Source organism: Lutra lutra, chromosome 11 (assembly GCF_902655055.1).
Source record: "Lutra lutra chromosome 11, mLutLut1.2, whole genome shotgun sequence".
NCBI lineage: Eukaryota > Metazoa > Chordata > Mammalia > Carnivora > Mustelidae > Lutra > Lutra lutra.
Window position 1 is genome coordinate 22,319,544 of NC_062288.1, and position 14,598 is coordinate 22,334,141.

General features: G+C 41.7%; 1 protein-coding gene across 2 annotated transcripts in view; it reads left to right on the plus strand.

Moving 5' to 3' along the window:
- The first annotated feature begins 11,529 nt into the window (after positions 1 to 11,529).
- PTPN12 (protein tyrosine phosphatase non-receptor type 12) overlaps positions 11,530 to 14,598 on the plus strand; it is a 93,506-nt gene continuing 90,437 nt past the window's right edge. Inside the window, exon 1 of one of the 2 annotated variants that reach the window (XM_047694656.1) lies at positions 11,530 to 12,044. In XM_047694656.1, the coding sequence (XP_047550612.1) occupies positions 11,946 to 12,044 (99 nt within the window). In that variant the 5' untranslated portion in view covers positions 11,530 to 11,945. The remainder of the gene's footprint in view (positions 12,045 to 14,598) is intronic. The other variant, XM_047694655.1, reaches the window with a different exon arrangement.

A 14,598-nucleotide genomic window follows, 5' to 3' on the forward strand; every position in this document is an offset into this window, starting at 1 on the left:
ACTATTGTAGGATTCCACTTATATGAAATATCCAGAATAAGTAAATCCACAGAGAAAAAGCACAGACTGGTGGCTGTCAGGAGTTGTGGGGAAATGGAGGGGTAGGAAGTAATTGCTTAATGGATATAGGGTTTCCTTTTAGGTCATGAAAGTAGTTTAGAAAAATAGAGGTCGTAGTTACTAAACTTATGTACTAAATGCCATTGACTTGTTCACTTTAAAATGAACCTCACACTAAAATAAAGTCACCTCACACTAAAAATAAAACTAAGTAAGGGGAGAAATTCAAGAAAGGAAGGAAGGATATTTGTTGATAAGGGTCAGATGCTTCACATGAGTTGAGCAGGGTATAAACTACGAGATCATTCATCTGGCAAGTAGGAAGTCCATTTAGGAGAAGCGTGCCAGTAGTCAGACTGTTAACAGATCATGATAGATGGGCCAGGGCTCATGGGAGTCTTGAGCATTTCGTAGAATAAAGGGAGTCTATAGAGAAGAAAAGGCTGAACACAGATAAAGGAGAGGAGAACTTTGTACAGCAGAACTAGAAAGAGATAAAAGAGGGCAGAGAAGGTTTGACAGGGAAAGAGATTAGCCATGGAAAGGACCAAGAACTGTAATAATGGAGAGAAACAAGTAAGTACAGAGTAAATTTATGATCGCTAAATTTTACTTGGAGAGCAGAGAGAGTGAGTAGATTCAAACTTGGTAACTCCTATTTTTGTCTAGGAACGAGGAAGCAGGGTGAAGGGCTTGTGGAACCACGGGAGTACCAAGAATGAGTAAGAGAACTGCCTGTAAGGAAGAGTTAATGCCTATTCTTCTGAAGCTCTTCCAAAAAAATAGAAAAGGAAGGAAAACTTCCAGATTCATTCTATGAGACCAGCATTACTCTGATACCAAAACCAGATAGACGCTACAAAGAGAGAGGGAGGGAGAGAGGGAGAGAGAGAGAGAGAGAGAGAGAGAGGAATACAGGCCAATATCTCTAATGAATGTAGATGCAAAAATCCTTTTTTGGGGGGCACCTGGGTGGCTCAGTGGGTTAAAGCCTCTGCCTTCAGCTCAGGTCATGATCTCAGGGTCCTGGGATCGAGCCCCGCGTCGGGCTCTCTGCTCAGCGGGGAGCCTGCTTCCTCCTCTCTCTCTCTCTGCCTGCCTCTCTGACTACTTGTAATCTCTATCAAATAAATAAAATCTTAAAAAAAAATCCTTTTTTTTTTTAAGATTTTATTTGTTTATTTGACAGACAGAGATCACAACTAGGCAGAGAGGCAGGCAGAGAGAGAGAGAGAGGAGGAAGCAGGCTCCCTGCCTAGCAGAAAGCCCAATTTGGGGCTCGATCCCAGGACCCTGAGACCATGACCTGAGCCGAAGGCAGAGGCTTTAACACACTGAGCCATCCAGGCACCCCAGATACAAAAATCCTTAACAAAATACTAGAAAATCCAATCCAACAATACTTTAAAATAATCATTCACGGAGTACTTTGCTGGCTCAGTCAGGGAAGCATGCAATTCTTGATCTTGGGGTCTGGGTTTGAGCCCCATGTTGGGTGTAGAGATTACTTAATAAATAAGTAGGGGCACCTGGGTGGCTTAGCTGGTTGAGCATCCAACTACTCATCTCAGCTCAGGTCTTAACCTCAGGGTTTTGAGTTTAAGCCTTACTACATTAGGCTCCAACATGGGTGTGGAACGTACTTAAGAAAAATAAAATTTCGGGGCACCTGGGTGGCTCAGTGGGTTAAGCCACTGCCTTCGGCTCAGATCATGATCTCAGAGTCCTGGGATCGAGCCCCGCATCGGGCTCTCTGCTCAGCAGGGAGCCTGCTTCCTCCTCTCTCTCTGCCTGCCTCTCTGCCTGCTTGTGATCTATCTGTCAAAAAAAAAAAATTAAAAAAAATAAACTTCTTTAAAAAATTCAAGTGGGATTTGTCACAATAAAGTGGGATTTATTCCTGGGTTGCAAAAATGACTCAATATTCACAAATAAATCAATGTGGTACATGACATCAATGAGAGAAAGGATAAGAACCAAATGATCATTTCAACAGATGCAGAAAAAGCACTGGACAAAGTACAACATCCATTCATGATAAAAATTCTCAACAAAGTAGGTTTAGAGGGAATATACCTTACCATGATAAAGGCCATATATGAAAAACCCACAGGTAACATCACCTTCAATGGTGAAAAGCTGAAAGCCTTTCCCCTAAGGTCAGGAACGAGACAAGGATGTGCACTCTCACCATTTTTACTAACATAGTACTGGAATTCCTAGCCACAGCAATCAGACAAGAAAAAGAAATAAAAAGCATCCAAACTGGTAAGGAAGAAGTAAAATTTTCACTATTTGCAGATGACATGATACTCTACATAGAAAGCCCAATAGATTACACCAAAAAACATGGAAATCATTTTGCAGGATACAAATTCAATCTACAGAAATCTGTTGTATTTCTATACAGCAATAATGAAGCAGCACAGAGAGAAATTAAGAAAACAATCTCATTTACAGTTGGGATCACAATTTATAATTGCACCAAAAATAATAAGATACCTAGGAATAAACCTAACCACAGAAAGACCTGTACTCTGAAAACTATAAAACAATGATAAAAGAAATTGAAGATGACACAAAGAAATGGAAAGATATTCCATGCTAAGGGATTGGAACAACAAATATTGCTAAAATGTCTACACTCCAAAGTACTATCAAAAATTGTGCAATTCCTATAAAAAAACCAACAGCAGGGCACCTGGGCGCTCAATTGTTAGGTGTCCAACTCTGGATTTTGGCTCAGGTCATGATCTCAGCATCATGGGATTAAGCCCTGTGTCAGGCTCCAGGCTCAGTGCAGAGTCTGCTCAAAATTCTCTTCTTCTCCCTCTGCCCCTGCCCAACTCGAGCACTCTCTCTCTCTCCCTCCTTCTCTCTATCCCCCTCTCTCAAGTAAATAAATAAATAAAATCTTAAAAAGAAAACCAATAGGATTTTTTTCCCATAACTAGAACAAATAATCCTAAAATCTGTATGGAACCACAAAAGACCCTGAATAACAGAAGCAATCTTGAAAAAGAAAAGAAAAGCTGGAGGCATCATGATTCCAGATTTCAAGTTATATTACAGCTGTAGTAATCAAAATGTATGGTACTGGCACAAAAAGACACATGGATCAATAGAACAGGATAGAAAAATCCAGAAACAAACCCATGATGATATGGTCAATTAACCTTTACCAAGGAGGTAAGGATATGCAACTGGAAAAAGACAGTCTCTTCAAAAATGGTGCTGGGAAAAAGGGACAGCTATATGCTTAAGGATGAAACTGGACCACTTTCCTACACCATACACAAAAATAAACTCAAACTGGATCAAGGACCCTAATTGTGGGATGTGAAACCACAAAACTTTTAGAAAAGAGCATGGACAGTAACTTCTCTCACATCAGCAATAGCAACATCTTTCTAGATATGGCTCCTGCAGCAAGGGAAACAAAAACAAAAATAAAGTTTTGGGACTACATCAAAATAAAAAGTGTCTTCACAGCAAAGGAAATAATGAACAAAACTAAAAGACAACCTACTGAATGGAGGAAAAATTTGCACATAACATATCCAGTTAAGAGCTAGTATCCAAAACATATAAAGAAATGATACAACTCAACAACCAAAAAAACCCAAATAATCCAATTAAAAAATGGTTAGAAGATATGAACAGACATTTCTCCAAAGAAGACATACAGATGGCCAACAGACACTTGAAACAATGCTCAACATCACTCATGATCAGGGAAATACAAATCAAACCCACAATGAGATATCACCTCACACCAGTCAGAATGGCTAAAATCAAATACACAAGAAACAAGTGTGGGTAAGGATGTGGAGAGCAAAGAGCCCTTGTGCACTGTTGGTGGGAATGCAAACTGATGCAACTCTAAGAAAAACAGTATGGAGGTTTCTCAAAAAACTAAAAATAGGGACACCTGGGTGGTTCAGTCAGTTAAGAGTCTGTCTTAGGCTCAGGTCATGATCCCAGGGTCCTGGGATTGTGCCCCATGTCGGGCTCTGTTCAGCAGGGAATCTGCTCTTCCCTCTGCTCCTGCCCCTACTCGTTCTCTCTCTCTCTCTCTCAATCATTCTCTCTCTCAAATAAATTAATAAAATCTTTTTAAAAATTAAAAATAGAATTACCATATGATGCACTAACTCCACACTGAGAATACCCAAAGAATACGAAAACACTAGTTTGAAAAGGTATGCACCCCTATGTTCATAGCAGCATTATTTGCAATAGCCAAATTATGGAAGCAGCCCTAGTGTTCGTCGACTGATGAATGGATAAAGAAAAAAATGGCAAAAAATGACATATATATATATATATATATAAATAGGTGTATATGTATATATTACTCAGCCACTAAAAAGAATGAAATCTTGCCATATAAGTCAGTCAGAGAAAAACAAATGCCAAATGATTTCACTCATATGTGGATTTTAAGAAAGAAAACAATCAAATTAAAAAAACAAGGGAGGGGCGCCTGCTGCCCAGGTCGTGATCTCAGGGTCCTGGGACCGAGCCCCACATCAGGCTCTCTGCTCAGCAGGTAGCCTGCTTCCCCCTCTCTTTCTGCCTGCCTCACTGCCTACTTGTGATCTCTCTCTGTGTCAAATAAATAAATAGAATCTTAGGGAAAAAAAAACCTGGGGAAACCAAAAAACATACTCTTAACTATAGAGAACAAAGCGATGGTTACCAGAGAGGAGGTGGGTAGGGCAATACGGGAAATAGGTGAAGGGGATTAAGAATACACTTTTCATGATAAGCCCTGAATAATGTACAGAATTGTTGCATCACTATAGTGTACATGTGAAACTAATATAACACTGTACGTTAACTATAGTGGAATTAAAAAAACAAAAAAACCACAGCTGCCCTATTACCCCTTCCTTCAGTCCCTAGTAATCACCAATCCACTTAATATTTCTATGAATTTGAATGTTTCAATTACCTTACATAAATGGAATCACAATTTATGTTTTTTCTAATTTTACTGAGAAATAATTGGCATACATCACTATATAAGTTTAATGCATACATCATGATGAGCTGATTTATATATATTGTGAAATGATTACCACAATCAGTTCGACTAACCTCCATTACCTCATGTAAGATAAGAAAAATAAAAGCTTTCTCCTTGGGAAATGAACTCCCAGGATTTACGCTCTTAACTTTCCTATATATTATACAGCAGTTTAACTATAATTATCATGTTGCATATCACATCCCTAGTACTTATTTAATCTTATTAAGTGGAAGTTTGTACTCTTTGATCATCCTCATCCAAATCCCTCTCTCCCCCACCATCTGCCTCTAGTAACCAAAACTCTGATCCCTTTTTGTACGGGTTTGGTTTCTTTTTTTCTTTTTTAAAGTCTACATATAAGTGAGACCGTTCAGTATTTGTCTCTGTCTACAATTTATCTTTAATCTAAAATATTAGCAATCACTGAACGAAAGGGATTTTTGCTTGTTTTGTTTTGGGGCTTTCTGTTGATAATTGGGTCTTAGTCCAATCCATACACTGGATGGACTTTATATGGTACAATCAATTTTCACAGCCCTTGTTAATGATCCATTCCTGAATATAGAAAGTAAATGTCATCACGTTGAAGGATCACTAGTTAGATGCTAAGATACTTCTTGACTTTGAAATTTTTTATAAAATTTTTTCTTTGAATGTTAAATGAAACCATGTAAGAAATATGAGATAAAAAAGAGGGTAGATTTAATTACTGCATTCACCTGCAATTAGTATTTATTATGACATTATTTGACCTTTGTTATATAACACTGGAAATTTTTCATTGAGTAGAGAGTCACTTGGATTTTGGTTCCAGTTCTGCCATCTATATGACCTTGGGCAGATCATTTAATTCTTTTAAGCTTGGCATTATTATTCCCAGTAGCATTCTAATGCATAAAGAAAGAAGGAGATAATCATACTTGACTTACCTACTTTAGGACAGAGTTATGAGAATAAATGGGGAGGGTTATGTCAAAAAGCTCTGAAATATTAGTTTTAGGAATACATATTAAATATTAAAGAAATATCATCCTTTTCAAACTTCTTTCCATTTTTATGTCTTCTAAAACTGTTATGCCACACTAGACTAAAAAGTTATACTGTTACTTTCCCTGGTTCCCTATCTATGGGACTACATACCTCAAAAATAAACTCACAGACTAAAAATGGTCAACAGCTTTTTTGCTGTGAACAGGTCTAGGAATGAGGGAGTAAGGGACTCTAAGAATAAATTAAAGAAGAATTTCCCTCCCTTCTTTCTTATTTACTCTCCCATAACTTCCTAGTTAGGAGTCCTTTAGTACAGATGACTGAGGGATGTTTCTAATGACAACTTAATATTAGAAGTGCCACTTTGGGAGAATCTCAGGAATGATGTGAATCCTCATCTGTAGTTTCACTTAAATGACACCAGGTATTGAAGCATTGTGACTCAGTGGTTTATGCAATAAGCCGGAAACTCAGGACCTGTGGGTTCTGGATATGTGTCTGACTTTTTTTTTTTCAACTGAGCTAGTCATGTTCACTCCCGTGTTTTATTTAGTTTTTCATCTATTAATGAGGACAATGATGCCAAATTACCTCCCCGAGTTGTTAAAAAGAACAAAACAGAACTCACAAAGAGCTGTAATGCCACACAAGTCATAACAAAGGTAGTTTTCATGAGAAAATAGTTGTAAAAATACTTTAAAAGTTAGAATTTCTACACAGACATAAAGCATTACTTTTACCTGAGTAAGAGGGGAAAGGGATACCGTGAATATTAAACAGGTAGATAATTCTGAAACCCGTTCTGAATTATTGGTTTCAAACTCTCACTCCAACCCTCACAAACGTACTAAGAAGATAAATTTTGAAACTGGTATTTTGGCTTTCTTTTCATCCCTCAGATCGTTACCCAGAGTGAAGGTGGCTAGTGAGTAGGGCAAGAGCCTAAAGAAGAAGAGAAAGGAAGTAAAAAAAGTAAAAGGTCCAGAAAGCATTCATTGCTTGTTTGTTTAACTGGTTCTTATTTTGTGTTTTCTGGGAGCAAGGGCGATGTCTGCTACACTAATTCTGCAACACACTTTCCTGGAAGACGAAACCAAGGCTTGAGCTGAAGTGACACACCGGGCAAGAAATGGAGTGGGCGTTTGAAACTTCCTCTCTCTCACTTCAGGGCCCAGGCTCTTTATTCTTGCCCTATTCTGTTTCAGGAAAAGCAGAATTTACTTATGGAATAAATGCCAACCAAACCTGTCCTGAAAAGTCCTCGTGAGTCAAGTTGTCCCAGAGAATTGCCCCATCTCTCTCAGGGCCACAAGGGTCATATCGTGACATCTCTACCTATCTCTACATGCTTGCTTAATGTTCCTTTTGTGACTAACCAGATTCTGTATAATTTCTATTCTTACAAGGCCTGCCCTACCTAATTGCATCCCATGTCATTCAGCTTCTGCCCTTGCTGTTTAATGACTTATTCTCCCTAGGTTTCTAAGTTTAGATTCTGAACAGGGAGAACTAATTCGCCACGGTAGTGTTCGTACACCAGGTCACAGGTTGCTGCTGGCCAGTTTACATGGATTGGTTAATGTGGGTCAAGTGCAGCTGTGGCTGAGAATGAGGTGGTCATTTCTTGAGAACTGTGTGTAAAAAGGTCGGCATTCCGAAACTTAGCCTGGGCTATTAAAAAAAAAATCTAAGTAAGATCTGTTTCCATTTTCTTCATTTGGGTGTTTTTATTAAAGATACTGTCATTCTTCCTATCACCTAGATTGAAAGTCTAAAAAATCTGAACAGATTTAATTTTGTTGGAAAAGTAATGCATACACAGAAAAGTATTTAGAATATAAAAGTGTATACACATTGGAAATGGTCTCCTTTCTACCCAAGATTGTCAAGGACTTCCTAAAGGCAAATACAGCTAACAGTTTTTGAAATATCCCTCAGAAAAATTCTGTGTTCAAGCATTTTATCCACATTCCATTTTACATAAAAGTAAGAATACCATAAACACAATGCCTAGCTTTTCTCATTCAGTAAGTAGATCTTGGGACCTATTCCACATCAATATAGAGAGGTTTGTTTTTTTTTTTTTTTTTTTTTTTTTTTCAGATTTTGAATGGCTTCAAAAAACTTAATTAGGGGCATCTGGGTGGTTCAGTCAGTTAAGTGGCTGCCTTTGGGTCAGGTCATGATCCCAGGGTCCTGGGATTGAGCCCTGTATTGGGTGCCCTGCTCAGTGGGGGGCCTGCTTCTCCCTCTCCCTCTGCCTGTGGCTCTCCCTGCTTGTGCTCCTTCTCTCTCTCTCTGTCAAATAAATAAATAATAAAAACTTTTTTTAGAAAACCTTAATTATAGATATGTGATTTTGTTTTTTAACCAGTGCCTTTTGATATGCAGGCACGTTGTTTCTACTCTTGCCATTACAAATAAGGCTACAATAAGCATATATGTTTGTATATGCAGTTGTAAATAATATCTATAAAAATTTCAGCCAAAACACACATGATGTTTCCATTTTTGTACATTTATGGCCAGACTTCTTCCAAAGACATGCAGATTTCTCTCACCATTTGTTCATGAAAGTTCCCATTTGCCCAAACCAAGCATAGCCCTGTGTTCTGTCAAACTTTCTGATCTCTTCCAATCTGGTAATTTCAGTCCTTTTTAATTCTACCTTCTTTCTTGTCCACTAAGTCAGTCAGTCAGTCACCTAGTTCTGTGAGTTCTTTCTCTATCTATCTATCTATGTCTTTGTAATTGCAGTGCTATGACCTTAGTTACAGCTTTTGTTGCTTCATATATTGGCTCCTAATGCCTCTTTCCATTCTCTCCCCTTATTAAGTCACAATTTATCCAAAAAAAATGCCAGATTATTATTTTCCTAATTTTTCCTTCTATTCTCAAAAATCTTTGGTGGCTTCCACTGACAATATAAAGTCCAAATCATAAGCCAGGCATTCATTCATTCATTCATTCATTCATTTTTTAAAGACTGTATTTATTTATTTGATAGAGAAAGACACGGGGAGAAAGGGAACACAAGCAGGGGTAGTAGGAGAGTGAGAAGCAGGCTTCCTGGGATCACAACCTACTCGGAAAGCAGCCGCTTAACAACTGAGCCACCCAGGTACACCTAACCAGGCATTTAATGCTCTCCAGAGTCCAATCCCTATCTACTTTAGCATCTTCACACGCATATAAAAGTTCTGATTCAAACTTCTGCTTTGCTGTCTTCATGTGTTTTTTTCAACACTTCTTTTACCTTGGAGTTCTTTCTGTTTAAACCCAATTTCACATGTCCTTCATGGTCCCCTGTGACCACAGCATGGGCTAACCAGTTCACAATTCTCTCTTCTCAGAATTGTTAAACCACTCAACATCTGTATCACTCATTTGGTATTTAGTAACTCACGATATAACTAAGTTTATTGTTTTCCTGTCTCCTGAACCAGGCTATAAACTGTAAGAAGCCATCCCTAGAACATTTTTGTATCTCTCTCACACACACAGCACAACCCCTTATATTCTGAGGTGCTCAAAAATTATCTGTAGGTCAAAATGTTACCTAAGTATACTAAAAAGAGGAAAGCATTGGCAAAAGAGTTGTAATACATAAGGATACTTTACATTTGTTTTCCCTAACCTTTATCAGATGCCAAAGGTAGCTGTTAAGAACTCAAAAACCCTCATGTTTTACAAGAAACAGAGGGAAAATTGCCAGTAAGAGGAAAAGTAAAAATACGCCAAAAACACTAGCTAGAATGAGACTCAATAACTCAAAACAAGTAACACTTTCCATCAGACTGTTAGACAACTTGTCTAGCATACAGTCTTTATCACCCTCTGGTTTGTTCATCCTTTTGATATATCAAAAGTACAGGCACTCCTGATCATCTGTCCATTTCGTTACTTAGAGTCTAATTTCTTCCCCAGTTCCAGGGGAAAAGGGTTACCTATAGTGAGCTGTCTTAGTAGGTGAGCAAGCCCATACCCTGATCTTTTCTTATATCCAGTGAAAACTGAGTTTCAGTATCTGATTAAAGTAAAATACTCCAGACCCTGGCTTCAAATAAAGCTTACTTTAGAAACTGAACTATTCTTCTAACTGAATGTTTAAATACAGAACAAAACTGTATCTTTTTATATGCACGTACAATATATAAATGCGTACGATTTAGAAGGGCACACTTGGAAATGCATATTTCAGAGAGGGGACTGGATCGGTACACATTAGTTATTATTTTAAAGAGAAATATTGTTCTCTGAAACAAAGAGAAAAAAACTGTGTCTACCTGTTTTCTTCATGGAATTTATCATTAAATTTCATAGTGGTTCTAAACATTCATTTGGGAAGAGGAGGCTAGCACTTGTGGTTCCTATTTAACCAAATTCCCTAAGCTTATCTGTAAAAAATGTTTTCTGCGGGTATAAGGGACTGAAAGAATTCCACAGATCAAATCCTTCACTTCTGTCACATTACCACATGTTTATCTTCCTTAGTAAGAGGCAATATAAGTGTTGTACTGAAACCAACAAGATTTGAGTTCTAGTTTTGGCATTATGAATATGCTGAGGGGACTAGACAAATCGCTTTCTTTGTAAAATAGTGAATTAGACTAAAACAGATATTCTCTGATTACTACAAGACTTGCAAAGATGTATAAAGATTTACACATTCTATGGAGAAACGTCTCCTAATCACTTTTGAAGGGCTGCGAATCTAAGCGCAGGACAAATTCCCTTTCATTCAGCAAACACTGAGCCCTCGCCTCATGCGTGGTAGGTATGAGGATGCACTCCAAATCTCAGGTGCTCACTCGTCAGGGTTTCGACGGATTTGCAAAGTCCTTTCATTCGAGAAACGTTTCATTTCTCTTCGTCGTAGCCATTCCCTAAAGTGGCAAGGTGTATCTGCCGTCAACAGTCACCAAACCACTAGTAAGATGAAGACATACCTGCTGTGAACGCGGAGGTGACACTACAGTTCCCAGCATGCCTCTCCATCCCACCGCCGCCCTCTCCCGCCCCCACTCCTGGATTCCCGCGGGCCGGGATTTGTAGTCCCAGCCCACAGCCGTGGGCGGGGCGGAAGCACTCTAAAAATATGCTTTTCCCACTAGTAGGCCAGGAGCCCGCAAATTCCAACTAAAATCTTATGCGACTGACTAGGGTTCACCCTGCTCAGAGGCTAATTCCCTCCTTCCAGACTTCCTCAAATTTACATATAGCTCGACCGAGAACACGCCCCGGAAGTAGAGTCAAGTCGCCCAGCAGACAACCAAGAGTCTTCCAGCCACTCTGAAAGGGGCTGGAACCAGCGGGGCGGGCTTGGGGGAGTGGTCCAGAGGGGAGGGGGACGGGGGCGGATCGGGCGTCCCAGCGCCTGGGGCGGAGCCACAGCACGGGGCCGCGCGTCTCGGTGGCGGCGGGGCCGCGCCCGTAGGGAGAGGCGGCTGTGGCTGCTAGTGGGGAGGGGGGGTGAAGGAGGAACCGGGAAGGGGGGGCAGGGCGAGCAGAGAGCCTTGTTCCTGAGGCGGTGGCGGCGTCTCCAACGAAAGAAGAGGAGGGCGGGGAAGGAGGATGGAGCAAGCTGGGGGTTGGGGCTGGCGCTAGCCGCAGCGGCTCGCCTCGTACTGTGGGAGAACGGCGGCTGCTCCTGGAAGTTGTGGGCTCGGGAGCCGGGCTGGTGCCGCCGCTGCCGCCGCCTTAGGCGGTGGGGAGGAGCAGGGAGCGGCGAGGCTTGGCGGGGGTCGAGAGGGAGGGGAAGGGCTGGGGAAGCGAGCTGGGGAAGACTGAGCGGGCTCTGCGCCGGGCGGGCGGGCGGCGGCGGGGGGGCCAGCCACCGCAGCCGGGGGGACGCGGGAGGATGGAGCAAGTGGAAATCCTGAGGAAATTTATCCAGAGGGTCCAGGCCATGAAGAGTCCGGACCACAATGGGGAGGACAACTTCGCCCGGGACTTCATGGTGAGTCGTTCCCCTTGCTGTCGCCTGCTCTCGCCGGCACCGGAGCCCACCACCGCCTCGCCGGGCCGGCCCGGGCCGCCAGCGCTTTGTGTGCGGCTGTGAGGAGAGGGGCGGAGGGGGCGCGCACCGACTCCTAGGGCCGGGTGGTCTCGGAGGCCGGCGGGAGGTGAGACCGCCGCCGTCCCTCGGCCTTCATTCCACCCCTCACGCTTTCGCGGACCCGTCCGCGGGCGGCCAGGGCGCGAAGGGAGCGGCCCCGGCCGAGCCCGCACTGTGCACTGCCGCCCGCGACCACCTATTGTTTCTCGGGCCGGGAGCCGGAGGAGACTGAGGTGCAGACCCAGGGCTGGGAGACTCGTCTCTCCACCCCCCACTCCTCATCCAGCCTGCCCCTCCTTGTAGGGTCGAGGCAAGGTGTCCACCCATGGAGGAGAACAGATCGCGGCTGATGGAGGAACGGGGGTGTTGAGGTTAGCCTTAACTCGTGGGGTCCCTTTGCTCAAGCTGGTCTCAGAAGTAGGCAGGGTAGGAGTTCTGCCGTTTTGGGGTTCGCAATTATTATCTCCAAGGCTTGGGAAAGGATTGTCCGTAGGGAATCCCGTGGCTTGCCCAGTTCCATTTACCCTCGTCCCACCTCTTGTCTCTTGAGACTCAGGTTTGAGATGGCGTTGGAGTCATGGTGACTTTAGGTTAGAGGGGTAAGTGTGTGTGTGAAGGGGTTGGTTATCCCGAAGGAAGCCTACTTCGGACTCCCTAGGGGATATTGTGGAAGGCGGAGGGGATGTGACTATCACTTCCTATCCGGGGTGGGGGTGGGGAACTTGGGAACAATAGTCCTGGTGGGGCGGAGGCAACGAAACGGGCCGAAGCCCTGAACTGGGAGATAACCTTCTCAGCCCCCCCGCCCCCCCTTTCCGCCCTCTGCTTGGGCAGGCAGGCTGGAGGGGAGGTTAACAGTCTTGTTCGTGAAATTGCTCTAGATACATCACTTATGAGGGGGTCAGATCCAAAGGCGTGGGACCAGAAGTCGACTTCCTACATTGCCCCCCCCCCCCACCCCCACCTTTTATTTTTCTGCTGGACAATGTTCCCTTTAGGGTTGTTTCTCGGCTTAGGAGGCGGTGGTTGCGGCTGCTGCTCCTACGGATATTGCGCAAGACTGGGGCGTTGGAAACTCTGGAGGTCTGGGGAATGGAAAAGGAAGTGGGACTTTGGGAAGTGGTTGCTTCTTAGCCTTGGCGGGGTTTGGGAATGGGAAATAAGCTAGGGTAAATTTTGCTCCTGGACAAGATACACCTCCAAGAATAATCACTTAACTCCGAAATTCTTGATTGTAAAAAGGATACACAGTTAATGTCTATAAAAATGAATGAGCAGCAAACATTGGCTAGTTTTTGTTTCAAAGTACGGTTTAATTGTTTACAAGGTGCAGGTGAAATGACTTTTAGCACTGAAATACTTTCTCACATTTTAAAGAGACTAGGTAGGATCTAGTAAAGTTTTAGCATTAAAATTATTAACCGCTTATAAAATAGATCATTGACCTTATACAATATTATAATAGTATTTGTTGAGCTTTGTGATTCCCGCCTTCCTAGACCAATAACAGAGGATAGGAGTAAGATTTCAAATCTTTTGAAAGTGGAAAAATATAGAGAAAACAATCTATGCCGTATTTTAAACATTTTCTGTTGATATTTAGTCTATGTATTTTTGAAAAATTAATTTTTGATCCGTGGAAGGTAAAGAAAAAAGGACATTTTCTCTTCTTACTAGTGAGAATTTTTATTGTGTTGGTATCTTTTGGATAGTCACTTAACAGTAATTGGATGGAGTCCCCTTTTTGCTACTTTTTAGCAAATAGAAAATATTTACTTAGGATAGTTTAAAAGCTTAAAACTAGTTTTTTACAGTCTTATTTTCGAAGAAGAGGTGGTGTGGTCCTTGGTCACTTCTAGTTTGCTTGCTAGTCATCTTGTTATCCCCTGGGCATATCCTGTCAGGAAAGAGCATTGTTTGGTGATGAAGGCCATCAGGACAGGTGCCCAGTCTCTGAACTTCTGTACAGGGGAAGTAGCCTTGGGGTTCATGCTTTGGGGATGAATCAGGGATTCCTATTGGAGATTTCATTTCTGAAGGACTGAATGAGTTACTTTTTTCTTCCATAATACTTAGGGATAGCTAGGTGATTCCACATTCGAGATTTGATGACTAAGGCTATTCTTTTATAGTGCTTGCTTTTTTTATTCCATGACTTGATAAGCAATAGCTATAATTAAGACTGATAGATGGTGCTGCTTTTTCCCTTGAGTAGAAGGCTGGAGGGAAACCATGTTCCCTCTGCCATGGAAAGAGAGTAGAAGATCAGCTAATAATTTTAAGTGTTCTGTTATTTTTAAATTGTTATGTGGATCAAAAATGCATTTTTAAATTTTAGCATTTTAGAACTGAGCCTTAGAAATAATCTAGCTACTATAATCCTATTCAGTTATGAAGTACTAGTGTTCATTATTTCAAATTTGGAGATTATAGAATGATAATTAATAATGCCTTA